Genomic DNA, 22,243 nt, shown 5'->3' with positions numbered 1-22,243 from the left:
TAGTTACTGGAAGGGGCCCAGGATGGGGGACATTATTACTGGAAGGGACCAATGATGGGGAACATTATACCATGAAGGGGCTCAGGATGGGAGACATGATAGCAGGAAGGCAGCCAGGATGGGGAACATTATATCAGGAAGGGTCCCAGGATGTTGTACATTATTACAGGAAAGGGCAAAGAATGTTGGACACTATTACTGCAAGGGGACATTATTGCTGGAAAGGGCACAGCATGGGGGACATTATTACCAGAAGGGGCCCAGGATGGGGGACATTATACCAGGAAGGGGCCCAGGATGGGGGACATTATACCAGGAAGGGGCCCAGGATGGGTGACATTATACCAGGAAGGGGCCCAGGATGTTGGACATTACTACTGCAAGGTACCCAGGATGTTGGACATTATTACTGGAAAGGGCACAGGATGGAGGACATTATTACTGCAAGGTGTCCAGGATGGGGGACATTATTACTGGAAGGGACTCTGGATGGAGGACATTATACCAGGAAGGGGCCCAGGATGGGTGATATTATTACATTAGGGGGGGGGGGGAATCATGTATGTCTTTTTAGGATTTAGAAAGCTAAAAGGGTTAATACATCTGACCAACATGCAGGTGGTAGCCCAGGTCCATATTTTGCATCAGGTGTATCGGACTCTAGTTGCACCACTGGGTGTATGTCCACCTTTTACATAGAGAATTAATCTGCAGTAAATTTGTAGATACATTACATTACTTACACTAAGTATTACGCTCTAGAGCTCTGTTTACAATTCTGCAAGCTTCAGAGCTGAAATCACAATGTCTCCATTGCTAGTGTGTTGCATTCCAGACGTGTAGTCTTTTCACTAGGTATTATCTGATGATCTGATATTTAAGAAGCGAATGGCGGGTTTACATGGGCTGTTTAGACATCCATTAATGTGATCTTTCTGTGCCATGTTATCAGTAGCGCATCGCCTGTTTACAGGGGCAATTTGCGTCTGATACTGATGATTTTTCAGCTTTTTCATATCTAAAGAACAAGCATTTTGCTCGTTCGTCAGGTGTTCGCTGGCCAGTTTAGATAGTTGGGTGCGAGCGTTTCTACAAATGCTCATTTCCCAATTTTTTTTGCTCGTCTAATTGGGTCATGACTGTCACACTGCATAACAAGAGTTCAGATGTGCTGTTAGGACTGTGTCTGACAACTGCTTACAGTAACATCCAGCAGAATTCTGATTGCAGCTCTGGACTATAATACATGGTGTTAGTCAGTACCAGATATGTATTGTACTGTATGAGCAGATTCCCCAAAAATAGGAAAAACATATTTCCTACTAATGAAAACTTCCCTCTCGGTGTACAGAAGCAGAGAGGTCAATATCAGAAATTTTAATGCACTTGGATGGAATAGAGAGGTAGTAGATCTATTGTTAATGTGCGTGTTGTAAAGCTATATGCTGCAAAGAAATGCTATGTACACTTTATGCAGCGCACACAAACACAGAACACTGCTGCACACACCGTAGATGCAGACTCAGCTCTGCTGTACATACACACAGTTCTGCTGCATACACAGCTCTGCAGCATACACAGCTCTGCTGTATATACGCACACAGCTGTGCTTCATACGCATGCACACAGCTATGTAACACACATTGTTTTGCTACACACACAACTCTGCTACTTCATGCCTCCCTCTGCTGACAAGCTTTTTGGAGATGGAAATGTCATTCTCCAGCAGGACTTGGCCCCTGTCCACACTGCCAAAAGTACCAATGCCTGGTTTAAAAACAACAGTATCACTGTGCTTGATTGGCAGCAAACTCGCCTGATCTTAACCCCATAGAGAATCTATTATAGAGAATCTATGGGGTATTGTCAAGAGGAAGATGAGAGACACCAGACCCAACAATGCAGACGAGCTGAAGGCTGCTATCAAAGCCACCTGGGCTTCCATAACACCTCAGCAGTGCCACAGGCTGATCGCCTCCATGCCACATTGCCGCATTGATGCAAAAGGAGCCCCGACCAAGTATTGAGGGCATTTACTGAACATATATTTCAGTAGGACAACATTTTGAATTTTAAAAACATTTTTCAAGCTGTTGTTATAAAGTATTCTAATTTACTGAGATAATGACTTTTGTGTTTTCATTGGCTGTAAGCCATAATCATCAACATTAACAGAAATAAACACTTGAAATAGATCACTCTGTTTGTAATGACTCTATATAATATAGGAGTTTCACTTTTTGTATTGAAGAACTGAAATAAATTAACTTTTTGATGATATTCTAATTTTGCGAGATGCACCTGTAGCTCTGCCCCATCTACTCACAACTCAGCTACATCAACACACACACAGCTCATATAATGGACCTGCAGCATTGCTGATAAGTTTCCCTCCTGCACTGCACCAATCAGACTGATCAGTGTCCGGCAGAAGGAGAGAGAACTTTTCCCTCAGTGATCAGGAAGGATGATTTGTCGGCCTTCTCCAAAATCATAAGAAGCGGCCTTGGATCTACAAGTCGCACACTTTTTAGCAAGATATTTTCTTGCTAAAGAGTGCATCTTATAGTCCAAAAAATACAGTAATCATTTATCATGTTCTAAGAATTGGATTTTTAAAGGGAATATGACATCAATAGATCAGGTTTTGTTAAATATTGTAAACATATTTGAAAGAAATGAAAGATTTTTTTTTCTATTATCCTTATCACGTATAATATATATATATATAAATATATAAATGAAATCTTGCAGGTTTTACTTTAGCTTCTGAGCGTAATATTGGGCTGATACTTTCTGTTCTATAAAGATCAATTCTCAGCAGTCACATTGTTATTATCAAATATATATATATAGATAACTCAGGATCCACATTCACAAAAGGTGAAGTCACAGCTTACCTCCTCTTGTATAATAACAGGTAACACCTTTTTATATACAATAGATCAATTCTCAGCAGTCACATTGCTATTATCAAATATATATAGATAGGATCCACCATTCACAATAGGTGATGTCACAGCTCACCTCCTCCTCCTGTACAATGACTGATAACACCTCTATATACAGTAGATAACACAGGATCCACCATTCACAATAGGTGATGTCACAGCTCACCTCCTCCTCCTGTACAATGACTGATAACACCTTTTTTTTTTTGGAAGTGCATTGAGGTGAAGGGTACATTGCTGGAAAAGGAAAAAAAAAAACAACTCTTTAAATCTCTTAGTTTACGAGTGTGAACGAGCTGCGTGTGTCCAGAGCGTAAGTGCGAACGAAAGTAAGTGTGTGACTTGTTTTTCAGTGACTTTGGATTCAGGGAGTTTGGAAGGGAGGACTTAGGACTGAATTGCTGACTGTATTTCATTCTTTCTTTACTTTAATTTTTACTTAATTAATCCACCTGACCTACTTAGCTGATTCCCCCGTCCATACTTGATACTTAATTGATCCCCCGTCCATACTTAACTGATCCCCCGCCGATATCTAATTGATACACTTGCACATCCCTAATTGATCCCCGTTCATACACCTATATATAAATAATTGTGTTTTGTACTTGTATATATATACTGACTGTATCCCCATATTTAGAATGACGTCCATGTTGGCCGGAGCCGTGCAGTGTACATCTTGCGCAATGTATGCATTCCGTGAGCACCCGCTCGAGGATCCATACTGCTGCGAGAGATGTGAGCATATCGTGCACTTGGAAGCCCAAATTCTGGATCTAAGTGCTCAGATAGCGGTACTGAGGAGCATCGACAACATGGAACGGAGTTTGCTGCTCACCGAGCAGACACTCAATGGGTCAATACTGGGGGTGGAGCATAGAGGGGAAGTGCAGGCTGAACAGGCAGGGAGCTGGATAACAGTTAGGAGGGATTGAGGGAAGAAGTATAGGAAGGCTGGTTCAGAACCGGCATTATTGGAGCACGACAGATCCTCTGACCGCCGGGGGAGTGTATGCTCCAGTAATGAGGGGGAGGGGGGAAGTGTAGGGCAGGCAAGACAGGTTCTGGTAGTGGGTGACTCTATTATTAGGGGGACAGACAGGGCAATCTGTCACAAAGACCGGGATCGCCGAACGGTGTGCTGCCTCCCTGGCGCTCGAGTCCGGCACATCGCGGATTGGGTTGACAGGTTACTGGGTGGGGCTGGCGAAGACCCAGCGGTCATGGTCCACATCGGCACCAATGACAAAGTGAGTGGTAGATGGAGGGTCCTTAAAAATGATTTCAGGGACCTTGGTAGGAAGCTTAGGGCAAGGACCTCCAAGGTAGTTTTCTCAGAAATACTACCAATCCCGCGAGCCACACAGGAGCGCCAACAGGAGGTTAGGGAGGTGAATAAGTGGCTAAAGAGTTGGTGCAAGGCAGAAGGGTTTGGGTTCATGGAGAACTGGGCCGACTTCGCGGTTGGCTACAGGCTCTACCGTAGGGACGGGCTGCACCTCAATGGGGAGGGTGCAGCGGTGCTGGTGAAGAAGATGGCTAATAGGTTGGAGGAGTTTTTAAACTAGAGACGGGGGGGGGGGGGAACCAAGGAAATAGGTGGGATGTGAGGCAAGCAAGGGGGAAGGGGAGAAGTGAATATAATGAGGGTGGAGAGGGGGGTGGGGATAGTACAGTTAGATCGTTAGAGAAGAATAGGATGCTAAATAACCCCAAAGTTTTATCTTGCATGTTGACCAACGCAAGAAGCCTGACCAATAAAGCGGATGAGCTGCAGGCGCTTATATCGGAGGAGAGGTATGACATCGTAGGTATAACAGAGACTTGGCTAGACGATAGCTACGACTGGGCGGTAAATTTATTAGATTATAGTTTATTTAGAAGGGACCGGAAACAGGGAAAGGCGGAGGAGTCTGCTTATATGTAAAGTCATGTCTAAAACCCAGACTAAGGGAAGATATAGGAGAGGGAGAAGAGGGGGTCGAGTCCATGTGGGTAGAGATAGAGGGGGCAAAAAATAATAATAAAATATTAATAGGGGTCTGCTATAAGCCACCAAATATAACAGAGGAGAATGAGAATCTGCTATTAGGACAAATAGACAAAGTAGCAAAACATAATGAAGTGATTGTAATGGGGGATTTCAACTACCCGGATATTGACTGGGAAACAGAAACCTGTAGATCTCAGAAAGGAAAAAGGTTCTTGACAAATATTAAGGATAATTATCTCTCCCAACTAGTGCAGGAACCAACGAGAGGGAAGGCAGTGTTGGACTTAATATTGACTAATAGGCCTGATAGAATAACTGAGGTACAGATAGGGGGGCACCTAGGTAATAGCGATCATAATATTATCGACTTCAAAATGCCCTTCAGTAGGGTTATCAATAAGGGAACAACAAAAACATTAAACTTTAGGAGGGCGAAGTTTGATCAGCTGATAGAAAACCTTCAACTTATTGACTGGGACAAAGTTCTTAATCAAAGGAATACGAATAGTAAATGGGAAACCTTCAAAAGAATTCTGAATACTCAGTGCGAGAGGTATATACCGTATGGGAATAAAAGGGCCCGAAATAAGAGGAAACCAATATGGTTGAACAAGAGCGTAAAAGGGGCGTTAAATAGCAAAAAAGAGGCATTCAAGAGATTAAAACAGGAAAACAGTAAGGAGGCACTAATGTGTTACAAGGAAAAAACGAGAACCTGTAAAAAAACAAATAAAAATAGCAAAGGAGGAAACAGAGAGACGTATTGCTAGGGAAAGTAGATCAAATCCCAAACTGTTCTTTACGTATATAAATAGTAAAAGGATTAAATCGAATAATATTGGACCGATAAAAAGTGAGGAAGGCAAAATCATAGAGAAAGATGAGGATAAAGCTAATCTATTAAATACATTTTTTTTCGACAACTTTCACAAAGGAAATAGAACTAACAGGAGAAATGAGAAGTGACAAACTTAATCCTCCACTAAGTATGACTAATCTAACCCAAGTTGAGGTACAGAAACGCCTCAGTAACATTAAAATAAACAAATCACCAGGACCTGATGGCATACACCCACGGGTACTAAGAGAACTAAGTAATGTGATAGACAGACCGTTATATCTTATATTTAAGGACTCTGTTGAGACTGGGTCTGTGCCACTTGATTGGCGACAGGCGAATGTAGTGCCAATATTCAAAAAGGGAGCGAAAAGTGACGCCGGAAACTATCGGCCGGTGAGTCTGACGTCCGTTGTGGGCAAAATTTTTGAAAGCTTCATTAAAGAGGCAATTACGGAGCATCTTGATGCTAATAATCTTTTAATCCCGAACCAACATGGATTCATGAGGAATCGCTCCTGCCAAACAAACCTGATTGACTTCTACGAGGAGGTTAGCTCTCGAGTAGATCAGGGGGAACCAGTGGATGTCGTGTATCTCGACTTCTCAAAAGCGTTCGATAGCGTGCCACATAATAGGTTGGTATACAAAATGAGAATGATGGGGCTGGGGGAAAATGTCTGCAAGTGGGTAGCTAACTGGCTAAAGGATAGAAGGCAGAGGGTGGTTATAAATGGAATATACTCAGAATGGTAAGCGTCACTAGTGGGGTACCACAGGGGTCTGTACTAGGCCCAATGTTATTTAATATCTTTATTAACGACATAGTCAACGGGATAAATAGTAAAATATCAATATTTGCAGATGACACAAAGTTATGTAAAACAATTAATACAAAAGAGGATAGTGCAGACCTACAGAGGGATTTGGATAAGCTGGGTAGGTGGAGCATTAAATGGCAAATGAGGTTTAACGAGGAGAAATGTAAGGTCATACATATGGGAAGGAAAAATGGAAGTCACCAGTACTCACTGAATGGGAAATCATTGGGGAATTCAGAGATGGAGAAGGACTTGGGCATCTTGATTGATAGCAAACTAAATTGGAGTGCCCAAAGTCAGGCGGCTGCTGTAAGGGCAAACAGGGTAATGGGGTGTATCAGAAGAGGTATAGCTGCAAAGGAGGAGAACATTGTTCTTCCACTGTACAAAGCACTGGTCAGACCACACTTGGAATACTGTGCTCAGTTATGGGCCCCAATATATAGAAAGGATATAAATGAGCTTGAAAAGGTACAAAGGAGGGCAACAAAATTAATAAAGGGAATGGAGGGACTGCAATACCCAGAGAGGTTGGCAAAACTAGGACTATTCAGCCTGGAAAAGAGAAGGTTGAGGGGGGACATAATAAATGTGTACAAATATGTTAGGGGACAGTATAGAGATCTTGCCCGGGATTTGTTCAAAAGGAGGGATATTACGGTAACAAGAGGGCACTCACTAAGACTGGAAGAGAAAAGGTTTCAGCACCAGCATAGGAAGGGGTTCTTTACGGTAAGAGCAGTGAGAATATGGAATTCACTGAGTGAGGAGCCGGTAATGTCGGATTCACTAAACCAGTTCAAGCGGGGACTGGATGCTTTTCTAGATACCAGGCAGATTTCAGCATATACTTAAAAATAAAATAGTAGGTTGATACAGGGATTTATTCTGACTGCTGGTTTCAGAGTCGGGAGGGAATTTTTCCTCAGGTGAAGATTGGCCAAATCATTTGGGTTTTTGCCCTCCTCTGGATCAACTTTAGCAATTACAGAACTAACAGGTCGAACTTGATGGACGCAAGTCTTTATTCGGCTTTACAAACTATGTTACTATGTTACTATATCCAGTATAAAACACAAGATCCACCATTCACAGTCAGCTCCAGACTATGGTCCATGTAGTTGCTATAAAGCATATTTCTGAATGATGTAAACAAAAGCTCAGCTCACGTCCATAATCATGTACAGAAAATAGGAATAAAAATGCTCAGAAAATAAAATCAGCCTGCTACGTAGACCAAGGTAGTCACTGATACATATTGTGTGTGTGGCCTGTTATCAGACAATTCCTATTATTAGCCACTATATACGATATGTCAGTGATGCTATAGAATATAGGAATAATCCCCACAGATTATGGCTGATCACTGGGATTTTGGGCAGCAGGACCAATTTGTGATTGGCTTTTATCATTGTGGGATTTTTACTAACAAAAAAAGTTTGGATAACCATTTAACCCCTTCGCGACCTTGGGATTTTCCGTTTTTGCATTTTTCATTTTTGCTCCCCTTGTTCCCAGAGCCATAGCGTTTTTATTTTTGGGGGAATATGGCCGTGTGAGGGCTTATTTTTTGCGGGATGAGTTGTACTTTTAAACGCCATTACTAGGTTTACCATATCTTGTACTGGAAAATGGGAAAAAAATTCCAAGTGCGGTGAAATTGCAAAAAAAATGCAATTCCACAGTTGTTTTTTGTTTTTTTTTCTTTCCACGTTCACTGGATGCTAAAACTGACCTGCCATTATTATTCTCCAGGTCATTACGAGTTCGTAGATACCAAACATGTATAGGTTCTTTTTTATTTAAGTAGTGAAAAAAAAATCCAAAGTTTGCTAAAAAAAAAATGGCGCCATTTTCCGAGGCCTGTGGCGTCTCCATTTTTCAGGATCTGGGGCCGGGTGAGGGCTTATTTTTTGCGCGCCGGGCTGACATTTTTATTGATAGTATTTTGAGGTAGATAAGATGTTTTGATCGCCCGTTATTGCATTTTATTGCAATGTTGGGTCGACCAAAAAAACGTAATTCTGGTGTTTGGAATTTTTTTCTCGTTACGCCGTTTACCGATCGTATTAATTCTTCTTTTTTTATATTGATAGATCGGTCGATTCTGAATGCGGCGATCCCAAATATGTGTATGTGGGGTTTATTTTTTATTATTTTATTTTGAATGGGGCAAAAGCGGGGTGATTTAAACTTATATTTTTTTAATTTTTTTAATATTTTTTAAAAACATTTTTTTTACACTTTTTGCATGCTTCTGTAGTCTCCATAGGAGACTAGAAGCAGCAACTGTCTGATCGCCTCTGCTACATAGAGGTGATGAGCAGATCACCTCTATGTAGCAGAAATGCTCCCGTGCTATGAGCGCCGACCACTAGGTGGTGCTCATAGCGATCTTTACATGACAACCACTGGGGTCTGCTACAGACCCAGGGTTGTTATGCCCACCCATCGATGACCCGCGATCACGTGACGGTGTCACCGATGGGCGGGGTAAATGATGCGCTTCCGGCGCGGCACTGTTAAATGCCGCTGTCAGAGATTGACAGCGGCATTTAACTGGTTAACAGATGCGGGTGGATCGCGATTCCACCCGCGGCTGTTGCGGGCACATGTCAGCTGTAAGAATCAGCTGACATGTGCCCGGTTCAGTGCGGGCTCACCGCCGGAGCCCTCACTGAACCGGGGGTGATGGCCTGGGGTGTACCTGTCACCAGCTGAAAAGTGACCATTTTTTTCTCTTAATTTATTCCCGCTGCTCCACTGAGTATTCTGTTTTTTATTTTTTTTAAATCCGCCATATAGTTCCAGAGATATGTGCCTTTTTCTTTAGTGCTAATTTTTATGGTATCTATTAAGGGGCGTGGCTTGTTGGATTCTCTGGGGGCGTGTCTCTAGACTGCTCTACTTTGTTATTCTGTGAGCCACGCCCCTTTGTAAAGACCACAAAGATTATCACTAAATAAAAAGGCCCATATCTTTGGAACCGTATGGCAGATTTAAAAAAAATAAAAACCAGAATACTCAGGGGAGTAGTGGGAATAAAATTAGAGCAAACACTGGTCACCTTTAACCTGATGACAGGTCCCCTTTAAGACCAGTTTTAGCTGGAGGCCCTGTTGGAAATTTTGCAGCGGGGCCCACAAGCTCTGAGTTAGGCCACTGGGCCTTACACTGAGACACATATCCCCTTATGTTACACTATATGCAACGTCACAACGCTCTAAATATTCTACACATAGTGTGATCAGCCTTCTATGGTGGAAGACACGTCTCCCTCAGCGTCATCCTCCTCTGCATGATATGGCAACATGATTACTGTGATATACATTAAATCCAGTGACATCACACATATACAGCTATCTCCCAGCTGATGCTGCACTCCACAATGAGCGCCCCCCAGTGATAGGTGTATTATACAGTAAAAACAGCCGGACATGACTTGTGGGATCGACAGACAACCTCATGTCTGAATGCAGAGCAGATCATAGACAAAAAGCTGCATATTTTTGATATTTTGGGCTGATTTCCTATACTTTTCCTTATTCTTAAGGGGTTGTCCACCTTTTGGAGACAGTTTTTTTATTTAAATGTATATGTTTGGGGCGAAAAATAATTTTTGCAATTGGGTTTCATTAAAAATGTTGCACCGTTTGCCTTCTATAGCGTCTATGTTGTACAGTCTGTTGTTGTCTGAAGAATGAGTTAACTGAGAATCCGTCAGTGAGAGCTTGTAACTCTTTTATCTGTCCCTTTCTGAGCTCCTTTACCTTGATTTATGAGCACAGACCACATCAAAGTGGAGGATGCAGGAAAACGAGGAGCCCGTAAAAGCAAAATGGTGCAAAATTTTGAATGAAACATAATTGCAATAATGATTTTTTTTAGCCCCCAAATACAGGTATTTAGGTTGAAAAATAACATAAAAAAAAAAAAAGAATAAAAAAATTGTACCCGATGGAGGAAAAGCCCTTTAGTATCCTTACTGGGATTTTTTTTTTAAATATGTCCCAAATTTGGGACATATTTCTCAATATATTTTATGGCAGTCAGAGAATAATTTTCCAAATACAGAACTCCAAACTCCATGTATAGGTAACATTCTGTCTGCCTACAACTGCCACTAAGGTGGGTTGGGATTACTAAATTTATTGTATACAGTAAGCTCCCCCTAGTGGTAGCTGGAGGCAGCCAAAATGTTAATAATTATCAATTCCTATGTATATGCTGGAAATTTGGGGATCTGTATCAGAAACGTGAATCATTGACTGCACATGAAAATTCACTTTAAATTTAAATTGAGTAATTCAATGATAAAATGTTCTGCTCGACCAATCATCCTTGAGAATGAGGGTGATAGGCACTGCAGTTACTGTATCTGATATCTATGACAAGTATTAAAGATAAGGGACCCGATTCATTATTGTGTCTGTCGTTTTTTATTTTGCCTTTTTGCTTTTCAAAATTCTTTTAATTTGCTGTGTGCTTCTATATATTCATCAGCAGCAGAGCTGTGTATGTAAATGTGCATCACAGAGCTGTGTCTATAGGTGAATATGTTGTAGAGATGTTTGTGTCTATATATGAATATGTAGCAGAGCTGTTTGTCTATATGAGCATATGTAGCAGAGCTGTATGTCTATGTGTGTGTGTATATATGTGTCTATATAAGCGCATGTAGCATGTAGCAGAGTTGTGTGTGTATATATAAGCATATATCACAGAGCTGTGTGTCTATATGTGCATTTTTTGTAGAGCTGTTTATGTCTATATATAGCAGAGCAGTGTGTATGCATATGTGCATATGTAGTAGAGCTGTGTGTATGTTTATGTGCTTATGCAGCAGAGCTCTGTCTGTCTATTTGTGTATATGTAACAGAGCAGTGTGTATGTATATGTGCTTATGTAGCAGAGTTGTGTGTATGTATATGTGCTTGTAACAGAGCTGTATGTATATGTGCTTGTAGCAGAGCTGTGTGTCCATATATGCACATGTAGCAGAGCTGTGTGTGTATGTATATGTGCTTATGTAGCAGAGCTGTGTGTATGTATGTCTATATATACATCTGTAGCAGAGCTGTGCGTGTCTATATGTGCTTATAGCAGAGCTGTGTGTATATATATGCACATGTAGTAGAGTTGTGTGTATGTAGATGTGCTTATGACACAGCTGTGTGTATGTATATGTGCATATGTAGCAGAGCTGTATGTGTCTATATATGCATATGTAGCAGAGGTGTGTGTATGTATATATGCATATGTATCAGAGCTGTGTGTATGTATATGTGCATATGTAGTAGAGTTGTGTGTATGTATATATGCTTATGTCACAGAGCTGTGTGTATGTGCATATGTAGCAGAGCTGTGTGTGTCTATATATGCATATGTAGCAGAGGTGTGTGTATGTATATATGCATATGTATCAGAGCTGTGTGTATGTATATGTGCATATGTAGTAGAGTTGTGTGCATGTATATGTGCTTATATCACAGAGCTGTGTGTATGTATATATGCATATGTAGCAGAGCTGTGTGTGTCTATATATGCATATGTAGCAGAGCTGTGTGTGTATGTATATGTGTATATGTAGTAGAGTTGTGTGTATGTATATGTGCTTATATCACAGAGCTGTGTGTGTATGTATATGTGCATATGTAGTAGAGTTGTGTGTGTATATATATATATATGCTTATGTCACAGAGCTGTGTGTATGTGCATATGTAGCAGAGCTGTGTGTGTGTAATACGCTCTGCAGAGAAATACTAGCAATAGATCTATTACTTCATTATTCTACTCTAGTGCATTAAAATCAGTGATGATAACGTCTGAACTTTACACCAGCAGGGAAGTTTTAATTAATAGGAGAAATGTTTTTCCTATTTTCTGCTGTCTAAACATGGTAATCCAAAATAGGAACACTTTTACGTAAAACCCATAGCTCACAATGGATAGACGTGAGAAGACAGGATAGCGAGCGGTGGTCAGGAGACTCCGGTTCTTTCAATAGGTGGAATTACGACAGTAAGGTCATTCACCATCATATAGTTATATGACTTATCCATAGAAATTATCTATGCTTCCCTGTAGAATAAGCATATTACTGTATACAGAGTCACAATGTCAGGGCTGTCTTCTGCTCTATAGGGAAGATCAAAGTCCCAAAAATGTTTCCTGTCGTCAGTGTAAATTATACATGAGGGATCGGTGGGTAAAGGGATTTCTCCTTTCCTTGTCATGTGCGTCAGACCCTAAAATGCTGTGTCTAATGCTCTTATGTGATGTCGTGGTGTAATGAAGTCCTGATGTTATAGGAAGGAGCTAAAGGATCAACATGAAAGCGCTTCTGACGCTCCATCTCATCTGATCCCCGGGGGTGTTCATTTGTATACAAGGGTGAGGGGTGGGAAAGAATACAAGATTATTACATGGAGCAAGACCGGATATGGCCATTATAATGAGGTGTCCAGTAGGATCCGCTATATCTCTGATTGACTAATATTACCTTGTTCCCATTTATCTGGCCATGCAGATTCCGCGCCCACTTTAACATCAGCTGTCATCAGTTAAAGGGAATCTGTCAGCAGTTTTTTGCTATGTAATCTGAGAGCACCATGTAGTAGGGACAGAGACCCTGATTCTAGCGATGTGTTACTGTGTTTTGCTGTTTAAATAAAATGAGTGTTTTATCAGCAGGAGATTATCACTACAGGACTAGGTGTTTTATGCCTCCTGGTCCAACTACGCCCCCAGCACTGATTGGTAGATTTCTGTCATCAATATACAGTGTACACAGAAAGCGGCCAATCAGTGGTGTGGGCGGGGTTATACACAGCTCAGCATTCCGAGCTCTGATAGATCTACAGCACAGAATACTGTGATTTTATCACATCTACTACACCCAATAAACTAAGTGATATATCACTGTAATCAGGATCTCTGGCCCTACATTATGCTGCTGTCAGATTACAAAGCAAAAACTGATGACAGATTCCCTTTAAGGCACAAAAACTGATATGGATAACCCGGATATATGAAAACCTGATCTAAGAGATAGATAAACATTTCTTTAACTTTCTTTATACATATACAGCCCTTAAAGGGGTTATTTTTAGAAGAAAGAAACGTTATCTTTCCAAATAGAGACGTAGGAATTGATTTGCAGGATCCAGTCCAGCTCAGTAATCCTCTGTTGAGTGGCCGACGTGACGCACGTGTGACATCACACCAGGCCAGCTAATCTAAAACAGAGCCGCGGATGCTGGGTGGAAGTAGGGGGTTCTCACGGCTCCAGACCGGCCACAGAATAAAGACCTTGGCCACTGGACCGGGTCATGCGAATCGATTCGCTCCAATTCTATTCCTAACCATAGAAAAGATAGTCTACTAGCCCAAATCCCCTTCTCTGTTTCCGCTCTGGCTCCTACATTGCTCCATCCTTCTTGACTGCGCACAGAGCAGTGGTCCTGCTCGGCATCTCATGTGATCACTGTTCTAGAAACTACATTTCCCAGAGTCCTCTGTTTCTCCTCCCCGGCTCCCAGGTTAACCCTGACCATAATAATAAATATGTAATAAGGTATTTTACTCTAAATGTTCCTATTGGTCGTTCTAGTGGTGCACACTAGTGGTATCGCAGGTATCACAACCAAGAGGAACCTCCAGGAAGCGACGTTCTACAGTGACCCGGCAAGTGTATGTGGTTTACATGCGCCCTGTGCCGTACGGCTTTATTCATATCAACATTGTATTCCTGTACCGTTATAAGAACAAAAATCCCAAAATAATGCCGGTACTAGAACTTGGACATAATAGGAACCAACACTGCATAATGAACCCCATTGGCGATAATGGGGTCCATTCAGTTTCCATCATGGTGGATGTCATTTTACCTGACAAAATAGTGCGGGATGCGTTTTTTGGGGGGAAATCTGCTATGAACCCTTCTATATAGATGTAATAAATAAAACTACACATGCACTGGTAAAGGAAGAAGGAGATTGGTGCTAAATAGTTGGTGGATTTTAGTACACATGCTTGACCTACTGTCGCAAATACCTACTACTGGTGGACATACCTACTACTGGCGGACATGCCTACTACTGTCGCAAATACCTACTACTGGTTGACATACCTAGTACTGGCGGACATACTGTACCTACTACTGATGGACATACCTAGTACTGGCGGACATGCCTACTACTGTCGCAAATACCTACTACTGGCGGACATACCTACTACTGATGGACATACCTAGTACTGGCGGACATGCCTACTACTGGCGGACATGCCTACTACTGGTTGACATACCTAGTACTGGCGGACATACCTACTACTGGTGGACATACCTAGTACTGGCGCACATGCCTACTACTGGCGGACATACCTACTATGTGCGGACATGCCTACTACTGGAGGACATACCTACTACTGGCAGACATACCTACCACTGGTAGACATACCCACTACTGGCGGACATGCCTACTACTGGCAGACATACCTACCACCAGTAGTAGGTTTGTCCGCCAGTAGTAGGTATCTCTATACCTACTACTGGCGGACAGACCTAGTACTGGCGGATACCTACTACTGGTGGACATAACTAGTACTGGCGGACATACAGTTATATTAAAAAGTTTGGGCACCCCTATTAATCTTAAGCATAATGTTTTTTAAAAATTGGTGTTTTTGCAACAGCTATTTCAGTTTGATATATGTAATAACTGTTGGACACAGTAATGTTTCTGCCTTGAAATGAGGTTTATTGTACTAGCAGAAAATGTGCAATCTGCATTCAAACTAAATTTGACAGGTGCATAAGTATGGGCACCTCACCAGAAAAGTGACATTAATATTTAGTAGATCCTCCTTTTGCAAAAATAACAGCCTCTATTCGCTTCCTGTAGCTTTTGATGATTTCCTGGATCCTGGATGAAGGCATTTTGACCATTCCTCTTTACAAAACAATTCCAGTTCAGTTAAGTTTGATGGTCGCCGAGCATGGACAGCCCTCTTCAAATGATCCCACAGATGTTCAATGATATTCAGGTCTGGGGACTGGGATGGCCATTCCAGAACATTGTAATTGTTCCTCTGCATTAATGCCTGAGTAAATTTAGAGCGGTGTTTTGGATCATTGTCTTGCTGAAAGATCCATCCCCTGCGTAACTTCAACTTTATCACTGATTCTTGAACATTATTGTCAAGAATCTGCTGATACTGAGTGGAATCCATGCGTCCCTCAACTTTAACAAGATTCCCGGTGCCGGCACAGCCCCAAAGCATGATGGAACCTCCACCAAATTTTACTGTGGGTAGCAAGTGTTTTTCTTGGAATGCTGTGTTTTCTTGCCGTCATGCATAATACCTTTTTGTATGACCAAACAACTCAATCTTGGTTTCATCAGTCCACAGGACCTTCTTCCAAAAAGAAACTGGCTTCTCCAAATGTGCTTTTGCATACCTCAGCCGACTCTGTTCGTGGCGTGCTTGCAGAAACGGCTTCTTTCGCATCATTCTCCCATACAGCTTCTCCTTGTGCAAAGTGTGTTGTATAGTTGACCGATGCACAGTGACACCATATGCAGCAAGTTGATGCTGCAGCTCTCTGGAGGTGGTCTGAGGATTGTCCTTGACTGATCTCACCATTCTTCTTCTCTGCCTTTCTGATGTTTTTCTTGGCCTGCCACTTCTGGCCTTAACAAGAACTGTCCATGTGTTCTTCCATTTCCTTACTATGTTCCTCACAGTGGAAACTGACAGGTTAAATCGCTGAGACAGCTTTTTGTATCCTTCCCCTGAACAACTATGTTGAATAATCTTTGTTTTCAGATCACTTGACAGTTGTTTTGAGGAGCCCATGATGCCACTCTTCAGAGGAGTTTCAAACAGGAGAACAACTTGCAAGTGGCCACTTTAAGTAGCTTTTCTCATGATTGCATACACCTGGCTATGAAGTTCAAAGCTCAATGAGGTTACAAAACCAAAAAAAGTGCTTTAGTAAGTCAGTAAAAAGTAGGTAGGAGTATTTAAAACAAGAAAATGATAAGGGTGCCCAAACTTATGCACCTGTCAAATTTTGTTTGAATGCAGATTGCACATTTTCTGTTAGTACAATAAACCTCATTTCAAGGCAGAAACATTACTGTGTCCAACAGTTATTACATATATCAAACTGAAATAGCTGTTGTAAAAACACCAATTTTTATAAAACATTAAGCTTAAGATTAATAGGGGTGCCCAAACTTTTTCATATAACTGTACCTACTACTGGTGGACATACCTAGTACTGGCGGACATACCCACTGCTGGTGGACATATCTAGTACTGGCAGACATACCTACCACTGGTAGACATACCTACTACTGGTGGACAGACCTAGTACTGGCGGACAGACCTAGTACTGGCGGACATACCTACTACCGGTGGACATACATAGTGCTAGCGGACATACCCACTGCTGGTGGACATATCTAGTACTGGCAGACATACCTACTACTGGAGGACATACCTACTACTGGCGGACATACCTACTACTGGCGGACATGCCTACTACTGTCGCAAATACCTACTACTGGTGGACATACCTACTACTGGTGGACATATCTAGTACTGGCGGACATACCCACTACTGGTGGACATACCTAGTACTGGCGGACATACCTACTACTGGTGGACATACCTACTACTGGAGGACATACCTACTACTGGCGGATATGCTTACTACTGGCGGACATGCCTATTAATGGAGGACATGCCTACTACTGTCGCAAATACCTACTACTGGTGGACATACTTACTACTGGTGGACACACCTAGTACTGGTGGACATGCCTACTACTGGCGGACATACCTAGTAATGGCAGACATACCCACTACTGGTGGACATACCTAGTACTGGCGGACATACCTACTACTGGTGGACAAACCTACTACTGGCGAACATACCTACTACTGGTGGACATACCTACTACTGGCGGACATGCCTATTACTGGAGGACATGCCTACTACTGTCACAAATACCTACTACTGGTGGACATACTTACTACTGGAGGACATACCTAGTACTGGCAGACATACCTACTACTGGCGGACATACCTACTACTGGAGGAAATGCCTACTACTGTCGCAAATACCTACTACTGCTGGACATACTACTGGTGGACATACCTAGTACTGGCGGACATGCCTACTACTGGCGGACATACCTAGTACTGGCGGACATACCCACTACTGGTGTACATACCTAGTACTGGCGGACATACCTACTACTGGTGGACATACCTACTACTGGAAGACATGCCTACTACTGGCAGACATACCTACTACTGGCAGACATACCTACTACTGGCGGACATGCCTACTACTGGAGGACATACCTACTACTGGCAGACATACCTACTACTGGTGGACATAACTTGTACTGGTGGACATACCTAGTACTGGCGGACATACCTAGTACTGGCGGACATACCTAGTACTGGCGGACATACCTAGTACTAGTGGACATACCTAGTACTGGTGGACATGCCTAGTACTGGAGGACATACCTACTTCTGGAGGACATACCCAATACTAACTAGGTAAAAACATTAACATGGTGTATGAGTATACAACAGCTGCAGGCTTATGTTGTCAGTGGAACTGTGTTAAGTAGACCTCAGACGGCGCTGTGTTAATTGTTAGTGCTTGTTCCTACAGTACTGAATGACCTCTCTGGTTTTGTTTCTGTCATTGTTCCCTTCCTGTAATCCGCAAGGCTGTGACAATGAAGATAACAGTTGCTCTATGTCCCAAGTAAAAAAGCTCATTCTCCCGGTGATGATTCGGCTGAAAGCTGAAATCCGCAGCACTTTGTGGGTTGTTTCAGATACATTCATTTTGGCTAAATCAAACTATTTTGCATTTATTATTTATTTATTTTTCTGATTGTGGGAATACCCCTTTAATCAGAACTTGCCCTAATTTACCATGAACCGTATATACATTGCCATCTGTGCTCTACAAAAGCCCCAAAATGTGTCTGTAGGGAGACTTTTCTTGAAGCTCCTTTAATACAATGCAATATTTCTGCCAGCAATGACGTCCATAACCATAGTATACGTTGACGTCAAGCTGTAGGTGACGTATATGCAGTATAAGGCAGCGAGTGCATTTGTGTAATGACATAGCTCCATCTAGTGCGATTCCACCGCCATCATCCTGCTATATCACTGCATGGAATCCATAGCACCCTCTGCCCCTGCTGCCAGAGCCCTACTACACCAACATCCTCGGGATATGGTCAATGATTTACCTCCCCTGTAGCAGCAAACTTCTTTATTATAGGAATGTGAGTATAGGATCCCCCATAGGTTGGAATTATTGATCTATAACATATTTGGATTACATACACGATCCACTAAAGGTAGACATGACGCAAAAACAACCTCTCCGCAGTATTACAGCATAAATTATACATTTGTTGCAGCACACTTTTGTTACATTGGACGATCAATTGGTTCATGGCACTTACATCGACATTTCTCATCGATACAAGAACAAGTCAATCCTCCAATGAGTATTTTCGATAGATCGAGTGTCCTGTTGGTCCAAAGGGGGATGATCGAGTGTGGAGATCCCCATAATAACATGGACTGAAGAACGACTCAAATCTATAAAGTTCAACCTATTATTCTATAGTGTTGATCCAGAAAAAGCCAAAAATGTAGGGTCTTTTTTGAGAAGTTGATATTTATATTGACCCATCCTTTACCTTTAGATCAATGGAGGTTTGACTCCTGACACCTCCATTGATTGGCTGACTAAAAGAGCCACAAACCTTAAGTCAGCTTATAAGTAGGAGTGCCATGAGTTGAACCCCCAACGATATGTTCTTGATACAACATAAATACCAAAGTCCACCTTAACCTTTGGGTCATGAACCCATCTCAGATATCATGTTCCTCAGTCATTTATTGAGGTCCGTATAGATAACAACCTGGGAGAGACAACGCGTTTCACAATGCCCACTGTTTTCCATGGACATCTGAGGTCCTCCAGGGCCAAATCACTCATTAAACCCCCCATCTGCTTGCCTAAAAATCCCTAGAAGGCCATTAAAGATGTTGCCTACCACAGGCAATGCCATCACATGTAATCACGTAAATATCAGCAGCTCTTATCTCACATATGTAAAAGCAATTATTTCTACGAGGCTTCCAAACCGTGCTCATCATGGTGAACAAGCAAAGGAGGCAGCAACCAAGTAGGAGTTATTTCAGGTGAATTAATTGTAGACATTCAGGTTAGCAGGGAAGGCTGCCAGGATATTAAGAGGAGCACAACACTCCTGTGATACTACATCACATATCATTAATAAGACCTCACCGACAGTGCTAGACCCTGTCATGCACAAAACAAGCAAGAGGAATTGAGAGGCCACGTCTGTTCTGCTACCCTTTCGCCCTCCCCTTGTCATGGCAGGTGGGCTCACACAGTTTTGATCCAAATGTGGACCTCAATAATAAAATATGCAATAAAAATGGAGGGTACAGCTGCATCTTTTGTCTTTTTACGCTTTTGCACTGCAATCACAACAGATTTGCACCTCTATTACTTTTTCTTTTTGCCACCCTACCTCCGAAATTACTGCACAGAGCACACCCATTACAAGTTATCAGCAAGGATCCTCAATGTTTGGATGGGACAAGTATGATTTATGGTGGATGTCATGAAGCACATTACTCTCAGCAGCGTTGATGTAGTCATCATCTCCGACTTATTGCGTACTCAGCACCCTGCTGTCTCCTTACTATAGTTTCTTACCTTTTTCTTTCGATCACGGGATCGACTTCTTCTCTTCCGGTCGGATTCCTCTTTCTCTTTCTGCTCCGCCAAAGCTTGCGCTTCAACATCCTTGATCTTTTTGAGTTGTTTGGCGGCTTGTGCCATCCTGGTTGAAAACTTAAAGAACCACGGTAAGTAATGGGGACCTCCAACACCCCCACTACCCCCAAAGTAGGGGGTCGAATTATTGCCGTTTACACCTCGTAGATATTCCTTTGGCTTGAAGACCAATATGGTGGGGTTGGATGGGATTTCTTTTCTGTCTAGTCACACTCTATGAGAGAGAATCTTCTTTTTTATGACTGGTCCATATCTGTGAATGTGAAAAACACTCGTTACATAAATCTAACAGCATGCGTCTGGCGGACACAGACCCGTCTCGGAGGCTTTTAGGTGGTCTCGTCATGTAGATGGAAGACCTAAAGTTGGGTTTGACAATGCCGGACATCCGCCAACTCTACACCTGCCCTGAACGTTTTGGCCTTTTGAGTACACTGCACACACTGCGTCCTGCAGACGTCTCTTCCCCGGTGGGACGCAAACATCTTTATCCCCATCACACGAGCGGCTCGCGTTCACTGCAGTGCTTAAGCCTGTCTCCTTCCATTATCATCCCATTTTATGTTTTCCCTCCTCAGACACCCACTACCTCGTACCCCTGCCATCTGGGTGCATTTGTCCTGTCGTTATCCTCTTCTCCACCTGCTCATGCCACATGCATCCCTCTTTCCTTCTGACGTCCATCTCCAATCCTCCTCCGACATAATATACCTCGGCTATCTGCCTATATCGCCCATCATCCTAGCCAGGCTATCCTGTTTTCTCACCTTTCAGTTCCTCATCCTCATCGCCAATGCCTGCAGGGCAGATATTCCAGCAGATAGCTCTCTCCGTTGCTGGATGCAGGTCCTACCACATACCTCTCTCCTCTTTCATCTTACTCTCCCTCCTTCTATCCCACAAGGTGCAATCCCCGAGCACATACCTCTTCTGCTTCCTCCCCTCTATCTGTCTTTGCTGAGCATCCTGCAGCCTGCGTGCTGTCCCCTCACACTGCAGTGTTGCTGATGCAGGCGAAACACATTGCTTCCTCCTGCATGCTGGTCACCTTCCTGCACTCTCTCCCTCCCGTCTCTCTCCCCCTCTTCCTCTCTGAGCAGAAGGATGGTGGATGCTCAGGCTGCATCTATCCTTTCCTTCGAGTGTGTGAATGTTTTTGTTTGTGTTCGCTTGTGTGTGCATTTAGTCAGCGTCTGCTGCAGACTGTGTGTGGAGGGGGGTAGAAGAGGGGTACATACCAGGATTTCTTCGTATGTATATACATTCCAAGGATCTTAGGATGTCTACATTCAGATCTCCAGCTCTAGACGGCATAGTTACGTAATTAGTAGGTTGAAAAAAAAAAACCTATTTGGATTTGATCCGATGCAATAATTCAGAATATTTTAGATTATGTTGAGGAATTTTGATGAGATCTGGCCAATAATCCCACCAGCAGACGTGTCTGGCAGCTCCTTGTTCCCCCTTCTCCATTTGCGTTTCAAGAAGTGATAAGTCTACGCAGACCGGTACTCCATGGCGAGGATCCCCTATTGGGACCCTGATGGCCATTTTAGTGACCAATACATCATTTATGTCCCCCACCACTGGTGGACACAGACAGAAGAGGGCTTCTGTGCAAGAACAGTATAGGGGACCTTTGTAGTCCAATAGCGTCCCACAACTCCACCTGCTTTTGGGTAGAAATGGGCCTCCTTACCTCTTGGGCACCTGAGTTACACCAATCATATGTCCGCCCCTGCCCCCCACCT

The 22,243-nt window shown here is 42.6% G+C and overlaps 1 protein-coding gene across 21 annotated transcripts in view; it reads right to left on the bottom strand.

The window, feature by feature from the left end:
• ANK1 (ankyrin 1) overlaps positions 1-21,882 on the bottom strand; it is a 312,183-nt gene extending 290,301 nt beyond the window's left edge. For 7 of the 21 annotated variants that reach the window (XM_073653976.1, XM_073653986.1, XM_073653981.1 and 4 more), the window contains exons 1-2: positions 21,418-21,687; positions 20,412-20,745 (exon numbers count right to left, since the gene is read on the bottom strand). In XM_073653976.1, coding sequence (XP_073510077.1) covers positions 20,412-20,537 — 126 coding nt within the window. In that variant the 5' untranslated portion in view covers positions 20,538-20,745; positions 21,418-21,687. Of the gene's footprint in view, positions 1-20,411; positions 20,746-21,259; positions 21,690-21,730 lie in introns of those variants that run through there. The other 14 variants (XM_073653982.1, XM_073653984.1, XM_073653997.1 and 11 more) reach the window with 6 other exon arrangements.
• Positions 21,883-22,243: the final 361 nt, after the last annotated feature.

This window comes from Phyllobates terribilis, unplaced genomic scaffold, assembly GCF_046119375.1.
Source record: "Phyllobates terribilis strain yellow unplaced genomic scaffold, ASM4611937v1 Scaffold_11__3_contigs__length_659146591, whole genome shotgun sequence".
NCBI lineage: Eukaryota > Metazoa > Chordata > Amphibia > Anura > Dendrobatidae > Phyllobates > Phyllobates terribilis.
This window is presented reverse-complemented; position numbering and strand designations above follow the sequence as displayed.